Source organism: Aptenodytes patagonicus, chromosome Z (assembly GCF_965638725.1).
Source record: "Aptenodytes patagonicus chromosome Z, bAptPat1.pri.cur, whole genome shotgun sequence".
Taxonomy (NCBI): Eukaryota; Metazoa; Chordata; class Aves; order Sphenisciformes; family Spheniscidae; genus Aptenodytes; species Aptenodytes patagonicus.
Genome location: NC_134982.1, coordinates 26,282,809 through 26,302,592, shown reverse-complemented (window position 1 = coordinate 26,302,592; position 19,784 = coordinate 26,282,809). Strand labels below are relative to the sequence as shown.

General features: G+C 42.9%; 1 protein-coding gene across 1 annotated transcript in view; it reads right to left on the bottom strand.

Annotated features, from left to right (window-relative positions):
* Positions 1-2,214: 2,214 nt before the first annotated feature.
* The window catches only part of SERINC5 (serine incorporator 5), a 37,529-nt gene continuing 19,959 nt past the window's right edge, over positions 2,215-19,784 (bottom strand). The window contains exons 3-12 of the mRNA XM_076362367.1: positions 18,471-18,649; positions 18,112-18,194; positions 16,314-16,407; positions 14,539-14,750; positions 13,609-13,704; positions 10,189-10,315; positions 8,478-8,544; positions 5,182-5,221; positions 4,140-4,287; positions 2,215-3,840 (exon numbers count right to left, since the gene is read on the bottom strand). Of these exons, the coding sequence (XP_076218482.1) occupies positions 3,693-3,840; positions 4,140-4,287; positions 5,182-5,221; positions 8,478-8,544; positions 10,189-10,315; positions 13,609-13,704; positions 14,539-14,750; positions 16,314-16,407; positions 18,112-18,194; positions 18,471-18,649 (1,194 nt within the window). The 3' untranslated portion in view covers positions 2,215-3,692. The remainder of the gene's footprint in view (positions 3,841-4,139; positions 4,288-5,181; positions 5,222-8,477; positions 8,545-10,188; positions 10,316-13,608; positions 13,705-14,538; positions 14,751-16,313; positions 16,408-18,111; positions 18,195-18,470; positions 18,650-19,784) is intronic.

The window sequence follows — 19,784 nt, the reverse complement described above, 5'->3', positions numbered from 1 at the left end:
AATGCACAATCATGGCACAAGGCAGGATAGACACCGCACAGCTAACCGCCTCCAGCAGAGCAGTTACCTGTGCTTTCAGGTATGGCGAGAGAAAGTTAACTGTTTACAGTTTAAATGTAAATGTGAGCAACAACTACTCATTTATTTACAAAAGCATCAGGCTATTTGTGAGCTTTCCCAGTTCCATCTTCCACTGCACAGTAATATCTGAATCAGTCTCACCCCCAGAAGTTTGTCAAGCACAGGTTATTTGGTCTTCCACATGCACCACGGGTCTGACTGTCTTGTACACACTGGTGTAACATACAAGGCAGAATCACCCAGTCACAGGCTCAGTTCAGGTTTTCCAGTTCCAGTGCCATCTGAATTATTAGCTATCACAGTAGCAGGTATGAAGGCACTTCTCAAAAAGGTTTTAAAAGCCCATTTGCGTGAACTGTTTGGAATCTATGAACTGAGCATTTGAATCCTTGACCCTAGCCGAGGATTTTATTAAGTAGTTGCACATGGAAGTTCACAGTACAGATTTTACAGTGAACACTAAGGCTGTAACATTTGCCTGGCCAGCAGGAAGCCAGAGGAACTAGAGGCTTTGCACACCCAGGTGCCACCAGTTACTGATTCCTTAGAAAGGCTTGGAGATCCATAGGTGGATCTGGGGCCACAGCATGGACACAGAGGTCCTCAAAGTTAGTTTCGGGATCTTTTCCCCACAATGTTTGCCCAGAAGCAGACAAAGCAGTGTAGTCAGGCACTGCCCATTCCCACCCTACGTATACCCGCAGATCTAGATGCTTAAGGTCAATAGTTGGTGGACAGGAAGGATGAAGGAGCAACTCAGTGAGGCGAGTGCTATATAAGAAGAATGGACTTATGCCTCACTGTGGAATTTCCTTTTACAACCCTGTTTCCTCTGTGCAAAACCTATTTCCTTAAATACAAACTATAAAAAAATGAGCACAAGGAGGCGCAGGAAGTCCTTATGCAGGCAGATCCTGCCTACACAAAATAAGCGTTTTCATAAACAAGAAAGAACATCCACTGGCCAAGATATGTATTAAGATCATCCACATTTGTGACTGGGATGCCTGCTATCAGAACCAGAGAACAGTTACCATTCCCTGCCTTATAACTTAACATAGTGCGTGCCGCCTTCTGCAGAGCTCCTTGCCCAGATTGTTCTGTTATAAAAAACATTGCTAATTTAAAAAAAAAAACATGCTTGGTTTCTCATAGTACAACACATATGGCACTAGAAAGCAACTCCTGCAAGCCTCTATACTTTAGGGAACAGCATTTGCCAAGGGAGGAGCAAGAGCCTGGACTATCTCAGCTGCAGCTCACAGCTCCAGCACTGGATTGTCAGAATAGCTGCTATGAGTTAGGTGGGACAACTGTTAGTCATCATTGCACAGCCCATAAGCTCTTATCTTAGAGATGGGACAGATAAAGGCTTCTAGATTGCAAATGCATTAACAAAGGCCTTTTTCTGGTGCAGAAGGATCTGCGTGGCTGGACTCCAAATGCAGGCAGAGACAGACTGACAGGCCCCCATGCTAGCAGAGCTCTTCGCAAGATCAGAACCTCCCAGCAGAAGCAAAAGGAAAGGAAAAAACCTGCCTCCCTCTCCAGAGCTATTTGTTGCTTTTCTAACTCAATGTCAAGGCTAAGCTTCAACTGCTTTTTTCCCCCTAGGCACAAACAAGGAGAAGAGCAGCAAGAGAGTCACCTCTGGACAGACTCCTCCTTCCCTCAGATCTCATGACAGATGTATTTTGAGGCTCCTAATCATTGGGGTAGGTGGTGTAAGTATACAGGACTGTAGACCTGTAGATATTGTTTGAAGCAAGAGTGCATGGGGTTGGGAAGATCGCACCCCTAGCAAGCTCCAAGCAGGACAGAAGCCCTAGGATACCATAGCAACAAGGCAGCTAAAAATGGTAATGAAAACAAGAGCAGAACTGAGATCTGTTACGTTAGGATTACCCACCAGGTGTGCAGCCGCCATCAATTATTGCAACAGAACAAATAAGGCATGCAAATATTTTGGCCATCTCATTGGCCTCTATGTTGTGCTTTTTTTTGTTTTGCAGAAAGCACTGGCTGAAGATTTAAGGCTCAATCATATTTCAAAAAAAGAGCTGCTAAATCGGTTGATTTTGTTTTATGTCCTGCATATTTCACATTGGGGGGGGGGGGGGGGGGGGGGGAGAGAGAGAGAGAGAGAAGACAAAACCTCTGGGACTAGCATAAGTCAAATTCATCCCACCGGAATGTAGGTAACTATAGTGGGTTCAACCTTATTTAGCATTTAGGTCATCTGAGCTGTTGTTCTACCACCAAATCATCTGCTTAAAGCAAATAAAAGTGACATGGTAGGGTTTAATATTGTCAAGTCAGCCATTTGTACTAAGGCAGCTGCTGTTACATTTGTGTCTTCTGGTTTTCTTTTTCTGACTGCTTACCCCACTGCTTAGAATAGGAGTTCTCCAAAGAAGTTTAGTCTCCATTAATGGCTTGGTTGGCTAAGTCCCACCCCAACTAACATCAACACAGGAGTATAAAAATATAGCAGTTAGAAAGAATACTTTCCAACCAACACACAGGCAGAAAAGGAAGATAATGCACTATACTCCTTTTCTGACCATCAATGCATTTAAAATACTATAAAATTAGTAATGGAAACAGAACTGAAGATCCTGGGAGATCTTTAGACACAAGTTGAAACAGCAGGGTAGAAAAGTAAATGAGCACTCCACTTTTAAATTTAACAGCAACTGGCAGTGCTCCTGTAATTAGTATTTTCTCAACAGCAAACATTCTGAATAAAGAATGTACCGTATCTTAAATCCCCGTGCAGTACACACAACTTACAGTTTAAGTGAGCTGGCAAAACAAAGTCGAACAAAATTCAGAGTTTAAGAATTTGTGTGTAAAAATCCCCTTCTATTAACAACTGGACCAAATCTGAATTGCATAAAATATTCAGGTGCCTTTTAAAATTATAATAGAATAAATACTCTATTATCATTGGTACATTCCTTTCTCAATCTAGGTATACAATAACTTAATATATTTAATATTTAGATAAACAATTTTTAGTAGATGCTTTGGCAGTCAAATTCTTACATATTCTCTATTTCTACAGAAGTATTTAGTTATGTTTTTGGAAAAAATTATCTGGATACTACTTACAAGAATTATATGCTGTACAAAACAGCAGTCCAAATCATCACTGCAAACTGTAAAAGACACAGTTAAGAGTATAAAAAGGAATGCATATTTGCTAGAAGATATCCAACATTCACAGGAAGGAAGAAGATACATCTGCACCATGATTTTTTCTTTTCTTGCCAATGAAGCCAGAGGAAGATTGTCAGTTATTTGTAAAGCATTTCACTTATTCCAGTTTATGCAACAACTGTGTTTCCTACACTCCACACATCAGTGTTACAATGGTTTGGAACAGATTTGTTCCCTTGGGCAATGCTTGTTCATGACAATTAAAAAAGGTAAAAAAGTCTTCAATCATTTGTTTAGTCTGACTAAAAAGCTACTAACTGGTACATTACGATGAGTGGGCAATAGGTGTTTCCTCATTACAAAATGACTGTTGTATTTTATTTGTAATGGGGGTGGGGGGTGGAGGGGTGGGAAGAGAAGAGAAAGACACAAAAGGACCTTCTGAGTGTTCACACTGAGAACTCTCTGGTTGGGCAACAGAGTGGAGCAATAAGAGTCCATAAGTACAGACAGACACAAACCCAACAGGAGACCATCTTAATCCAGAAGATGGACCAGGTTCCAGTGAAGAATTTTTCAATCTGAGCACTTTCATAACTGTTAAAAAAAAAAAAAAGGAAGCAATAAACTCACTATTCGTATCTCAGACTGCAGTATCCTCTGTTTGTCCAAGTGGGTCACAGACTTCCACTAGGTTAAGCCAGACACAAAGCAGGGGAAAGCAGCCCTTTACAGAGCAAGGTCTTGCTCAAGAATCGCTTGGGAAAGACTTGCAACATCTCTTCCAGCTTCTTATTTGAGGAGAGGAGACACACTAAGGGCAGAAATTCCCGTTCACATCTCCCCTCTCAATGCAGAGAGACATTAATTACTCAGCTTTAAAGAAATACACTTACTGGAACCAATGAGTTACTGTCATCATCACGTAGAGCGAAGCCAAGAAGAAAACAAAGTGGAAGTAAGCATAACTGTACACCGTGCCTTTCTTTTCATCGTAAATCACAGTCTGGCCTCCCCTTTTCTCAATGTGCTCTTCAGCATCAGCTGTAAGAGACAGGAAACAAGAAAGCTTTTGCAAATTTAATGAGGACTGAAAACAGCAGCTGACTTAACGAAGAACACAGCAAAACACAGAATCACAGAATCATGGAATAGTTTGGGTTGGAAGGGACCTTTAAAGGTCATCTAGTCCAACCCCCCTGCCGTGGGCAGGGATGTCTTCAACTAGATCAGGTTGCTCAGAGCCCCGTCCAGCTTGACCTTGAACCTTTCCAGGGATGGGGCATCCACCACCTCTCTGGGCAACCTGTGCCAGTGTTTCACCACCCTCAGCATAAAAAATACATCTATGATGTGATTTAGGAAAGAGTGATACAGAGCCACACTTGAACATTTCCTTGCCCTCAGGGCATGGGTCTAAGCCTTTAGTAAAAGAAATTGGACTGCCACTGAAATCCTGCCTTGTATGAGCTTCCTGGCCTACTGGCTAGTTTTTGAGCATTTGGGCCATATGAATTGCTCTACCTGTGTGCTATTCTTCCGGCAAGTCCAAGCTGATAACCCTGACTGTACCAGGTCTGCAAACAGGACACTCCCTTCCTAACTCACTCCTGAACTGCAGTCCCTGTAGAGCTGCTGAGCCAAAAATCCAGCAGTCAGTCACACCCACAAGCATGCAAAGAGCCGAGATTACTCTGTGTATGTTGCAGTAATGGAATGTCCTGTAAGGAATTATTAACTAGCCTGTTGTTTTAAAATGGTATTGTTAGATCTCTTGTTTCCTTCCCTAGCCTAGCTTTGAGCACTTCAGCTGCTTCAGTTTGATATACTACAGAACGAGGATACAAGCAGCTCTCCATCTGCAGCTGTGACCTTACTCTCTCGGCTTTGGTCTGAAAGACGCAAGTGACGTAAATTGTGCAGTGAAAATGTAATTACCATCTCCGTCAGGCATGCAGCAAAAGCAGCAACGAGCTACCTGTGGAACAGACAACAGGAAGGGTAAGAGTCTGTGCTACAGCAAAGAAGCAGAACAGTTGGTGAAGGAAGGTCTGTTATGTCTACGTTATAGACACTAATTTAGAAAAGTCTGGTTTGTATTTCCAACCAGCACATAATGCAAATTAGGATTTGCCAAGTAGTTCATAACAGCAGTTTCTAAGCTTCGGAAAAACCTACTCAGTAAGATTTGGAGCAAATTAACCATTCTTTAAGAATTACTCTACCCTTTTTACATAACTCAAGGTCAAACACTGGTGCAAATAATTATGACAAAATGGTGGAAAAGCTACAGTAAAGCAGTTGCACATTAGTAGTTCAGAGGGGACTTACCTCTTCAGACTTCCATCAAAGTGCTTTTTAAATAAAAAATTTCTCTACTGAAATGACAGTATAAGGAACTTTTAAAACCCCACTGCATGGGTTGGAAATCACAACTGCACAAGTGTAAGTCAGAAATGTACTTACCTTTGCAAGATTTTGCTGAAATGGAGCCAGAATGAGTACAAGCAGAATGAGTAAAAGCAGAAAGCTGGTTTTACTGCTTTCTTTAAATGAAGATTTTCTTTTTTTTTCTTTAACTGATGGAAAAAGGAAAGCTGAAATTGACATTTCTTTTGTTGAGTGGTAAACAGGAAAAGGGTGCTGACCATCCAATAAATATGTAAGTAAGTGCATTTTCTGCACCAGACCACAGTACAAGTCAGCACTTTCTGTACTGCATCACCAACAGTGTTTGTTCTGATAAAATCCTACTCTGGGATATATTTTGGTTATGATCTCATGAAGACAATGAACCCTGTTAGGAAAATTCCCTTCCCTAACTATTGTATCAATCAGTCTTTATAGTATGAAAATGTATTAACTTTGTTAATATATATTAGTTCACAGTATACACTGCAATGTAATGAGGTAGTGGAGTTTTACTGGAGACTTTGGTACTGTTCATGCTTAAGTAAAACAAACTAAAGGACAGTCTGGCCCTGGAACTAAGGACTTTGCTTCTTGGAAGCTTAGAGCTGTCCATGAAGGATAAAAGATACCCCTGGATAACCAAGATAATGCCAGCATTCTAGTCCCTCTAACATATCTTTGAAACCCTCCCAGCATCATAGATAAGTAACTATCACACGACTGACTCCAGGGACGTCTGGATCAATGGACAAGCGGCAAGAACGCTGCAGAAATATAGTTGCTTTGCAGAGTTTTACTATGACTAGTAATTGGTGGTGTGGGTGTTAGTAATTAGTCAAATCATGCTATACTTGAATGCTTGAAGGGTATAAGGACCCTGTGTAAAACCACATTCAGGGTGCCCCAGTTTGGCTGGGACACCTCACGTGCATGAATAAATACTTACACTTGTAATTCTATACTTTGCGTTCTGGCCTCCTTCCTCAGTCGGCATGGGCCAGTTGCAAGTTTTCCTAACACCCCCAAAAATCAGATAGTAAGCCTTTAAGGTAAAGTGTCCAACAGAAACATCAAATGGCAGTTTTTACCCTGCATATCCATGATTACATGTACTCACGGGGTTCATAAACTCATGAAAAGCCAAAAAGCTCATTCTTTTTTAAAAGGCTGGCTGAGAGTTTAAATAAAACCCTTATTCCGTATCTCTTTCTACTGCTGTGCCAAGTATCACCTACAGCGCCAGCCTGAGCTCCCCTTGGGCCGCACTCACATTCTGAAGCAAGTGCTGGGTTCCCTCAAACTTTTTAATCAGTTGCTATTAAGTCCTTGCACACACAGAGTGATGAAATCAGCAACGCTGGCACACATACCACTAGCCTCTCGTAATGCTCAGTTGTCTTCAGCACAGATGCCAACAGACCCTCTGTACACCACAAGCAACTGCAGAGCTACGTTCACGCTCCTGGCCAGGAGACAAAGGCCCTTTGCCCCAGGGAAGGCACGCAGAGTGCAACTAGTTGCTCTTCACCAGTCATTTCTTTATATTTACGTTCAGCAGCTCTTGTACTGCTCTTTAAAACCAAACGGTCTGGAAATAATCCCGTCTGCAAGCACTGCGGCAGATGCGCAGGACCGTCCCAGTGAGGGGGCCGCATCCAGCGTCCATGCTGTGCCAGCTGCCCCTAGCCTGCCCGCTGCTCCTGCCGCAGGGTGCACCGCAGCCCCAAGCCCTTTGGATGAGACCTCCTACGGCGTAACGCTGGCAGAGGAAGGCGGGTGGGCGTGAAGGGCAGCTGTTTTCTCTCCGGTCCCCCCCTCCCGGCCCCGGCCGGCCCCTCCTCAGCACAGGGCGGGGAGGTGCGGGTCCTGCCCGGATCTGCCTGAGGCGGGCCGGACCATGCTTGATGCTGAGCCTGCTGGCAGGCTGCCCACCTGTGAGGGCTGGGGCGAGGAGCCACGCTCCCACAGTGAAATACGTTTTGCTTCCCCATGCCCAGCTACTGCAAACACCAAGTGCCTCAGCAGATACTTCTGCATTTTTGGATTCTCACAAACACTCTGATTAAAAACTTGAAAAATAGAAGTTAAAACTGCAGATGCAAGTAACACCAACGTAGAGAGAGCTAGGGACGGAGATTCATCCTCCGGACACACGCCACCCCCCCCATCCATTTGAAGAGTGAAATTAGCAAGCCTAAGTAAGGAGTAATTGTTACTTAGCAAAAAACCCACTCATTTCTCAGCGTTTCTGGGTGTTCCCAGGATAAGAAAGCCAAAGAAGTAGGCAGGTGGAATGAAGAAACCTGTACTGATGAAACAGGGACAAGAAATACAATCCGAGACGAAATTATAGGCAAAAAGAAAGGAAGTACTTATGTGTGGAAATAAAAATAAGAGATAGGAACTTGGGATCATAAGTTAGTTCCTACGAGAACAAAGGCAACCAGGACTGAAAACATTCAAGAACGCCTCCACTTCTTTTTCTGATCACTTCCCAGTGGACTTCTCCTTTAAATGAGAGGACATGAGCTTGTGTGGAGCACAACAGGATTTACAGGAAGTCTGCAGGATGTTAAATAAACTGCAAGAGCAGCAAATTATTTCATAACATAAAGGCACCTCCATGGGACCAGCAAGAGCTGCAGAAGGGCCAATGTGGACAAGTGTTCTGACAAGCCCATACCCAGAGGCACACAGCATGCATGCTACGAACAAGCTTTTGTTTTCACCTAATTACAGACTACTTAGCCATGAAAACAACAGCAAGAAAAGCACATGAAGAAATTTGTATAGAAATCCTGTGGGAGGAAGTAAGAACTCACTTCAGTTTCAGGTGTTGCATATATTCCCCTCAGTGCCTCTGAGCTTGCACGTGTTGTTGAGGTCAAACTAGGAGCAAAAGAATATAGTGTCAAAACCCTCAGCATAAGCCCAACAGGGTGATTTTTCAACACCACAGCAAACATAAATAGCCTACTCCCATGTCTAAGCTAAGCAATTGCTTGGATATAGCATTAAGCACTAAGCATGTGAAAAGTTTGTTCTGTACAAGTATAAACCAGCCTGACAGCTAGCCACTGGCCAATCAGGCTGAATCATGAGCTTAAAAATAGGTCACTCCTGAAAGGTGGTGAATTCATCACCATCAGACAGCAGCAAACAACTAAGCGCTCCAATTTGCAATTTAGAATAGATCTCCCCTGCTGTGCACAACCAATGCTTTTATATTAACTTCACAGCCATCACTTTGGCTCAGCATTTCTGTAAAAGCTTTGCCAGGGAAGTAACAGGTCACTGGCAGTTTTCAAAAGTAAATTACCAACCACTATTGTCAGTGTACCAGTTGCTGGAAATCACTTTCTTGCATGACTGTAGTTGTCTGGGGGGGAATCCTTTCTAGTTTCTTCTGATTAGAAACAGTTCTTGCCCAGTCTTTCCCTTTCAGGATGTGTAATGCAAACTTCCCATTACCCACAGGGAGACGTGTGTTAATGCTTTGCTGTACGCACTGAGCCCTAGTAAGCAGTACTGCAAAACATTCACCTTGAAGGCCTTCTTATCTCCCCAGCTACATGGTGCACTTCCCCTGCAGGCTATGTGAAGATTGTCTGCATTCCCGAAACACCTTCCTCAGGCACTGGAAATACTTTTCTAAAGTGAACTAGATCCATGATACCCATATATTTGAGATAAGAATTAAATGGAACACATATGCATATATGATAGCAGAAGAGTAGCTGTGCTACCTCTTCAGAAAGTCTCTCATTTTCACTTTAAAATTACAAAGGACTTTCAGTATGTGAATTTTGAAGTGGACTGATTCAGAAGCAGAACCTGCTCAAAAACTTGCAGCAGACAGGCAGTGCTGTCTCCTGGCAACCTGCACAGCCAAAACAAGTGATACATCACCTTTCAATCATCAGCAACTCGCCCCCTGCCCCGTCCCAGAGCATGACTTAATTTATTGATGTGAGCTGCAATAATACAAGGTGAGTATCACAAACATATGGGCACAAACACATTTTTTCACAGGAGACTGCTGGCAAATCCTGATGGCAGTGTTGTGCTCATCAGTTGTTCAAAGGAAGCCCTAAACCCTCCCAAACAGTTTTGTTAAGACCCTCAAAGAACAGTCATAGTCTCTGGCAGGAGGCTACAGAAATTTCAGAAAGCTTTTTTAGATAGACATAACTGCATAGAGTTTTTCTTACAGAAAGAGTAAATACAGAATCAAAGCACTCTGAGACTGTTTGGGATCACGGATAGCTGGAAATTTTTCCCCTCCACCTCTAGATGTAAATTGTTCTGTTTGGTTTTAATGAAATATATTTGTTTCAAAAGTTAATTATCTTGATGAACACTTTTGGCTAAAACATCTAACCATTCTGAAACTAAGGAGAATATGAACCTTCCAACTCAGTTCTATTCTACTGCTCCCCATTACTTTGTCTGCATGATGTCTGCTATAAGCCTTCACTAGTTGGACCACAACATTGCATTTACAGTGAGGTAACTGCAAACACCCAGACTTACCAAGAATATAAAATGCAGCCAAACAAAATGGTAGTACCCAGGCCAGTAACCAGGTTTTCATCTCTGTGCAGGCCTTGGCTAAATTCAGGTACACAGATTGTGATGTTCTGATTGTTTTCGTCCAGGACTTCACAAAACAAAAGAAACAAAGAGAACAGTTAGCAAAGCTCATTTCACTGCATTTCTTCAGACTGAAGGTTTTCAGCAAAGTATTTTTATTACTTCAGACACTGGGTAGGTACATTTCAGTGGTTTCTATCTATCTTTTTAAAAAAGATCATACAGAAAAAAGTTCTGTAAATCTGACCTGGCAGATTCTGTGTTTTGGGCAAAACAAAAATGCAACTTCGTAGGGTACTAAAATTTCTTGTTTGACCAGGGCAGACAAACAAGGAAAAAGGCTACCTGGTGAACTAAGAAGTTGGAAGTTTACCAACACTTCACCCAAGACTACAGAGCCATGTAACACCGAGATAGTACAGACCTGAGACCATAAATTTCTTTGACAGCAGGGGTGCCTTGAGGACAACTATGAAATTCATACTCAGTGAGAAAAGGTAGTGTGTAGCTGCCTTGTTCTCAGACTGATATACAGAAGACCAAAGAAAAGGAGATGCACCAGTTAAAGGCAAGATTTTATCTTACCATCTAAGCAAATACTACTTTTAGGTCCCTGAAATGAAACCAATTCAGTCTTCAATATTCCAAGATGCATCTGGCTTTTTAGTGTCTGCTTGGGGTCAAAGCAAAGCAGAGCAGTAGCCTGTAGCATCACTCCAAAGCAAGAGATTACAGCTGCACCTTATCTCAAATTAAGAGCTTTTTGAGCCAATGCTGTTTAAGGGAAACTGTGTTCCTATCTCTTTACTTCCAGCAGCCACTCTGCATTCCCATTGGGACAGCACAACTGTTTGTAGGGGCAGAGGGCAAAATGTAGCAAAGGCTACACCCAGGTTAAAAATAAACTTAGTCAGTCCCCTGACCTGGTGGGGGAGGACTTTGTGTGGCCCTGCAGGGCTGCACAAACAGTTTTATCAGCACACAGCAGGGACAGTGCGAAGGTGGGAGCAAAAGAAAGGATGACAAACCTTTACAGAATCATAGAATCATTTAGGCTGGAAAAGACCCTTAAGATCATCCAGTCCAACCGTTTACTTAACACTGCCAAGTCCACCACTAAACCATGTCCTTGAGCACCACGTCTACATGTGTTTTAAATAACTTCAGGGATGGTGACTCAACCTCTTCCCTGGGCAGCCTGTTCCAATGCTTGACAACCCGCTCGGTAAAGAAATTTTTCCTCACGTCCAATCTAAACCTCCCGTGGTGCAACTTGAGGCCATTTCCTCTCGTTCTATCGCTAGTTACTTGGGAGAAAAGACCAACACCCACCTCGCTACAACCTCCTTTCAGGTAGTTATAGAGAGCGATGAGGTCTCCCCTCAGCCTCCTTTTCTCCAGGCTGAAACAACCCCAGTTCCCTCAGCCGCTCTTCATAAGACCCTTCACCAGCTTTGTTGCTCTTCTTTGGACGCATGAACACCTTGGCCAGAGACATGCAGAATCCCTCACCTGCGTCCATCAGGGACATATCTGCGGCAAGGCAGGTCCACTGTTTGGCAGGCCTTTTAGCCAAGTCTGGCACCAAAAAGCTAAGGCACACTATGATAAGCACAGGTTCAACAGACGTTACCTTTTGTTTGCCCATTCCTTCTAATGACATTTGCAACTCTGCTTTTTGGGTGTTGCAAATAAATACCTGTAGCTTGCATTTTCTTCAAGCCTGGTTTGCAAGGTGGCCGATTTGCAAGATGGCTGATTTGAAAGTCCCTCTTTGAGGAATGAGTCAACATTAGGTAAGTTCATGGCAAATTTGAGTGACAGGGCATGGGACCTAGTAAGTGACAGCACCCCATACATTCTCCAGCACGTGCCACTGTAAAAGCTGCACAGGCCAGTACGAGAGTCCTTATCACAGACAGGGGAGAAAGGAGCATCTCTGAGAGCAGATGACAACCAAGAGAGTTCTCTGGCCTGGGAAGACAAAGAGGAACATCTGATTCAGGAGGTCTGAGAGAGTGTGCTTGATGCATACTCTGACAAATGCAATAGCTACAGTTGCAATACATACAAGAAGAATCAGAGCATTCACTTAACTGCTGAAGGCTTTGACTGTCACAAGCATGAAATAACACGAGACCAATGCTTTAATACCATACATCACTTTCTTCCCCTTTTTTATTTTTTTACACTGTGTCAAGTCTTATGAGTAATTCAGCTGCTTCTAAATTAACTTCTATATTAATTCAAAAACACTGCTTAAGCTCCGTAAGTAAATCTTCCACCTGAATACTGTTTTTCCTTCTTAGCTCTAGAATACATTTGTGTGCTTGTGCCTGTGCCTACACAAGTGTGACAGAGAGAGAGTCTTCTCCTCATCTCTCCCCCTTCTTCTTGGGAGGTGTCTGTAAAAACTTCTCCTTCTTGCCAACGGACTTATTTTCCTCTAGTTACTGTTGTTTCAACTATTCAACACTGAAAGTTGAGCAATAATAAAGAATGGGGGTTTAGCATTACTAATTTGAACCAGAAAAGTCTTCTGTAAGTGAAAAGAATGCTCCCTGTCCAAACAGGTGAATCTGATGGTTACCTGGGAAAAGGAAACTGTTTGAGTTGTGCTTGTAAAGTCTTGCTGTGTTTTTGTAGCATAAAGAACTTAAAACTCTAGAGAGTTCCGTACTCCTGGCTTGCAATGCCAATGGTTAGAAGGCAAGTAGAGTACAGGAACTCTGCTGAAGAACAGCATCATGTCAAACAACTGCAACGTAACTCCAAGTCCTTCCTCAGAATGTTTCCTCTCAAAATGGAAGACAAGTGTTAATCAATTTTTTGCTCAATAAGAGGTCCAGAGCTAAGGCTGTCTAGCATACCAATTCTAGCAGAAAAGAGGTTATTTGAGTATCGGCTCTGATGGCCAGCACCTACTAACTTTTGGATGGAGCTGACCACCCAGCTTCTTCCAGAGGCATCCAAGAGCCATTTGTCCCAACTCCCTTCCCATCACGTTACATATTTAGTCATGTCCTGTCATACAAGAACATACACTTGCCACATAAGGGACAGGCTACAAGACTGGGAAATTTGTCCATAGGAAACAGGCTGGAATTGCTCTGGTGCAACAGATGCAGCTCACCCAAAGTAAGTTAAGCTCCCCTAGACCAAAGCATGGAGACTGCCAATTGCGTGGTCTCTCCGCTGCACAGATTTATTTTTAGTATTTGCAGTTTCTTCTGCATAGGCCAGAACAGACCCAACCCAGCACTCCTATATCCCTGAATTTGTTAATTCAGGTTTGCTAAATTCTTGCTTTTAATACATGGCATGTCTAAAAGAATTTAAATAAAGCCTTAGGTAACTTACTAGTTTCTGGTGGCTTGCTGGATAGTGCTGAGAAAGTGAGGTACATAACGTAGCAGCTGATAACTCCTGACTGCAGCAAACCAGAATGGGGCTGGCCTTTACAAGAAAGAGGAAAATAAGTGATTTTTGCAGACATTTTAACAAACTGAAAAAGAAATTAATATTCTTTAAAGAACAGCACACTAGTATCTTTCAGAAGAGAAGAGTATCTTTTATGTTTTACTTAAAGCAGTTCATAAGTCTTTGAGGCAGTTTACATACATTGCCACTGGCACATAAAGAGAAAAGAGTGTCCTTTAGTTCTGCTGGCTGTTTTAGAATGGCATTAAAGATTCCTACGTAAGTAAAGAATCACCCCTCTGCTCTCGCCAAAAGCACCAGCTTTCCAAAAGCTATTGACAAGCTGCCATGATAGTTTTATTTGCCCGTAAAATCTGTGTTGGAGTTACTCAAATTACTATTTCCAGGTCCAATGTATGCAAGATACTAACAGCACACATAAAATATACCGAAGCATGAAATACTGCTGTCAACTTCTCCAGACCCAAACTTTACAGATGGTAAATCACACGCAGTCAAAAGTAAACAGTAAAACAGTGGTGAATGAGTTTGACACCTATTAACCTCAACTGCTACCACTGCAAGAGTTGTGTGAGCTCTACAACACATTACCGGCCATCAGCACGTGAGCCTTCTTTACAGTATGACTGCCTGGTGGCACACTCAAAACTACAGAAGTGTGAGACATTTTAACAGCTGAGCTGATAACCAGCAACAGCACTTCATAGTGCAGATAAAGGGACAGGGGCAAGAGCAGCACCAGCTCTGAGCTATCATGAGACTTTCCACCTAGGAACACGGCTCATGCCTCCAGGCACACAACTGTGGCAGCACCAGAAACCCAGGAGGAGAAGAGGTCAGTGGACTCACGATTCTGGACACAGGGCGATATGGCCACCAGTGACACAAAGAGGCACAGGCCACCGTTAACACCGATGAGGATCTTGTTGTACATGCAGCCCTCTGAGCGCGTGTAGAAAAGAGCCATGAGGACCAGGGCTGCCGCAGCAACAGAGTACAAGGTGAGAGTGACCAGGGCAAGCAAACCATTCCACATCTGCTTGTGGTTTGCACCTGCAGTCCTGGGGAGAGAGAGACAAGCACATTGTCTTCCCTTCCCCAAAAAATAAAATTCTAATAGCTGAATAGTTCATATCCTAAACCACAAAAGACAGTGCTTACTTTCCTGAAGCATGTGTACGTCACTACACCAACACAGGAACTTGCAAGGTTCCTCTGATGAAACAGAGGGAAACATTCCTTAGTGTTAGTGTTTACCTTCGGTATTATCATGCCCAGCTGTTTCTGTAATTATAGCCCAGTGTGACTCCGAGAACTCCCAACCTCCGGGATCAGCCCATCAGCGCATCTCAGCTCAGTACTTCAGGGATTTTCTCAGAGGGAACTCAGGAGTGCCCCAGGCTCAGCTAGAGAGCAATGCTCTTCACCCAAGGACAGCAAAGGCATATTGCTTGGCACAGCCTCTCTTCTGCCCGTTGCAGACAGTTTTACTACCCTTTCGCTCAAAAAGCCTCCTCTCCATTTGGGTCTATCCCACCAGTCTCCCTCACCTAAAGCGTGGTCCATCTTGTTTCCCTTCTTCACCTTCCAAACACCTCTTGTAAAGATCACTGGGTTCTTTTAGGAGTAGCAACTAAAAAAGTTGTTTTGGGACAAAGGGCTTTTTGGTGCATGAAAGGTTTTTTGAGGTTTTGTTGTTGTTTCGTGAAACGTGGCTTATTTTAAAAGAATATCTAATGTAGAGAGTTACAGTTAAATGCTGCTGCTGGAAATCTTTCATCCACAGAAAAGCAGCTACAGTAATTAGCAGCAAAAATACCTGTGGTATAAGGAGATCTCACCTCATTCTCCCTGAAAACAGGTACCTAACAAAGCCCAAAGGTTTGCTTTCTTAGCAGTCAGTATGCTAACTAGAACAAGAGAGGACTGCAAAGGTTGTAGAGGAAAAGAGAGAGAGAGTGGGTGGAGGTGGAGGCAGGAGTTAGTGCATATATGTGGGAGGACAATTTAAATATTTTAAATTGATGAGAGGCTAAGGGCTAGGAAGGTAATAGCAAATATGCTTAAACCAGAAATGAAGTCAGTGCCAAAATGGGGTATATGTGGGTTGATAATGGAATCTTGCATATTTAGATGAAGCAAAGAAGTTGAAGAGAAAGTAGCAGTTCTCATGTCGAGAAAAAAAAAAAATTGATGTGCATTAAGCTGACACAAAAAAGCAGGATTTACCAGTTTACATCACTGCACACAGTTTCACTGTTATATTTTGCAAATCTAGTTTTATTCTCCTCCACCACTCTGTTTCTTAGCAGGTATATTTTCATATAAAATATACAACAACTTAAAGTAAGAGGTTTTTGCATCCCAACACACTACTACTTATTGGAAGCTCAGCAATTCAGGTTAAGAATAAATCAGCAGAGTAGAAGTGAATAAGGAGGAAACATCTCTGCTGGGGAAGGAGAAAGCGGATGAAGCAAAGATGAACAGCTCAAAATATTGACATTAAAGTGTCTTCTTTCAGAAATTACATCCATGCTACTTTTAAATTCCTTGTTACGAGAAATGTATTGTTCAGGAGTCCACCAGAATTTTATACACATAACTACTTGCCCAACGCATACCAATTTTTATTCCATTTGTGTGCGAACTCAACAAGCAGGATGAGCTGAATGGCAATGAAAAGGAAACCTCCTGTTGCTCCTACGTAGCGCCAGGCTGCAAGGCAGAGAGGCAGAAAATAGGTCAAACTGCAGTCGCCTTTCCCTTGAGATAAAATGGAATTATTGTCTATGCAGTGAAGCCATTACACAGTTTGAATATCTCAAGCCCACAGATGTAGCAGGAGATGAGAGACTTCAGTTGAAAGGCCAGCTCAGCTAACTCAAGATTAGCTCCCCGATGAATTCAGCTTGAAACCTGCTACACTTTCAAAATAAGCCTGTTAGGGCATTTACTGAGTTTCCCTAACCTAGAGAATGTTTGTGGAGACTACGAGTTTCTATATTCAGACAGAAAATACTGAAACCTTTATTTGTGACTGGCGGGAGGGAGGTGGTGTGAAGGCATTTCACAGGAATCTAAACCCTGAAATTGCAAGGTACTGGAATCCAGTACTAAAAAGGGCAATTTCTTCCCTTCCAGATTCCAATACCACAGAAAAAGAAAGGTGGGGCTTATCTACTTACAAATTGCTGTCCCGAGCCACTCCCAAAGAGACGGGAACACTTGGTATTTACTGACTAGTTTTAAGACAGGTTGTTTGACTACTTAACCATCGACCTACATATACTGTATTTGGTAGCTGTTTGGACACTTCGGACAACAGATCTCTTGTGTGCAACATCAGAAGTCTCTGAGGAAATACAGATACCTATTTAAATGTTTAGTTGCATATGCAGCTTGTGCTGCTGTGCAGTGCATAGCCTATAAATGACTCCAGGTGTGCAGCATTTCAGTGAAGATGACCAAGGAAGTGCATTAGCATTCAGCCATATCCTACCATTGTGTTTTCCTTTTGAAAAAAGCTTGTATAAGTGAAGTGGAAGAACAGAACAGTCAGGGCACACTACCCTTAGCAGATGACATAGAGATTTTTTTTTTTTTTACTGTACCATAAGCTCATTATTTGAAAGCAAGCAAAAATGCCATTTGTCTGGTTTTGCTAAACTTACTGTATGCACTTGATAAGCATGCTGTTCTTCAAACAAACAAAAACTGGAAGAAGCTAGCATGTAAAAAAGTATATAAAAATAGGCAGGGAACAAGGTGTGCATGTGTGTTTGGGAGAGGCAGATTAGGAAAAAGCAGACCACCAAGGGAGTGAGTAAATAAATACCCAGGCTCTCAGGATCTCCCACTGCCACAGGCAGGACACTGAGGGTTGTTTTATGGATCCATCACAGATAAGGTTAGCATGGCCAGTGTGGATTTAACACTACAGCCCACACAAACCTAGTGCTTCCATGTAATACTCCTCCTCCATGATTAACAAACTGCTATGCATGGAAAGCATGGCAAGAGCTTTTTTTCTTTTTTTTTAAAGAAAAAATAAGCAAACTGGGAGAATGCTCAAAAAAAAAAAAAAGATGACAGTCTAAGTTTCTTGATGGAGGGGAAAAAAAAAAAAAAAGGGAAAACAAAACCACACAATACCCAAACCGTTTGTGTATCTCAAATACAGGGGCTGACTGGCGGACTGTTTAGCAGGATGTGCAGAGTGTGCACATTCACACAAAGACCATGTACTCTGCGCACGCAGAATTCCCCCCAAACAGCTCCAAATATTCCTTTAGCACCTGGACTATACTGGCTTTACTTGAAGAAATATGGCAATATTCACGTTGATCAGAACTTTAGGATTTATAACCACTCACAAGGTAGTACAGAACGAAGCAGCATAACAAAACAAGAAGGACGTACCATTGAGGAAAGTGTCCTGATCAGGAATGAAGAAGGCTCCTGAGCACATTGCTGCCAGAAGTATAAGTTTAACGAGCCAGAATCTGGACAAGAGAAGAGGAGGAAAAAAAAAAAAAAATGGTTATAATAGGAATTAGAGGTCTTAAACTCAAGTACCATGAGAAATCACTATTTAAAGCCCAAGAAGAGAAAAAACAACCTTTGATGACTGATTGCCATTTCAGTTAGTTTTGACTTGACTGCATTATTTGCTTTGGAGTTTGGTTTTTTTTTTCCCCCTAGTACTACACCCAGTTGGAAGGTAGGCAGCATGAACCTGTAAAGAGAAGTGGAAATTAAGCAATCAAACAAATACTCACCCATTATGAATGTATGCTCGGCAGCTTTTGCTGCTGTTAATTTTGATGGTGAACAAGAAGAACAAAAAGAAGAAACAGGCCATTCCAAAACAGACTTTATACACCGCAGAGTATCCCACCAACTTCTCGCACATCTCACCCGCCTGAATACCCTTGCACATCTCCTTGTAGAAGGGAATCTGAAAAGCACAACACATTACAAGCTGTTAGATAGGACACAGGGCTCCTTGTAACTACGCATGTCTGTGTCTATGCACCACCGACTTTTCACTGGCTTCATTTAACACCTTTCAGTCTTGATACCCCTCAGCCTGGATTTAAGGGTTCAAGGGACATAAAGAAATGTAAAACACAAGGGACTGGTGTCTTCCAGAGCCTCAACTCTCAACTCCTTCCAGATGCTTTGGGGTACAAGTCCACCTACCTTTCCTTCAGCTCTGTTGGCTTAAACCATGCCTGCCCCTTATGGCTTATCCCCTCACCCCAGGGACCCTCTCCATTCTTCCTGTACTTTACAGCAAAAGACTTTGATTGCTTCAGTAATCCAGCTTACATGAACCATACCGGGGTTTTACCAGCTGAAGGGGCATGAATAGGGCTGCAGGGCAGGAAGCTCTGGCTCGTGCTGCCCTTGATGGAAACGTAGACCGAAACACACCCAAGCAGCACAGGGGCAGCAAGTCCCCTCCCCTCCATCACAGCCTCTGAAATGAAGTTGTGCCAGTTGCCCTGATTTTGTTTTAAATTAACAGAAAGGCAGGAAAATTCCACCTTTCTCTTGACTCATTAAATATTTGCTTTTGAGGCCTTGCTCTTGCCATGAGGGGAAAGCAAACAGCTGCACATTTTGGCTTCAGTTTCACCAGGCGGACATGATGCTGGGTGCTCAAAAAAGCAGGTCTGTGTGGCCAGGACCCACTCCTGTGGGGTGCCTCTGTGCAGACACCCCCCCTCACAGCCAGGGAGCCATTCAGCTGCGCAGAAATACAGGCATTTAATTAGAAAACCGCCATTCCATTTCAAAGAAAGAAGGGCCTCTCTGTACGCTCACAGCCCTCAGCCAAGGCTGGTGAGACCAGTCGAGCAACACACCAAACCCCCTGGAGCTGATCACTGCTACCTGCACAGGTAACTGGAGCAGACAGAAGACAATGTGTGCTAGGACACAACATGCACAAATAAGTAACTCGGGCAAAGGAGACGGGAATCTGACTTCAGAAAGCATTCAGCCAGACCAGATTTTGCTTAGGAAAAATATACAGAGATTGTGGGCAACATCATCCTTGAACATTTTCAAGAAACTAGCAAAGATAG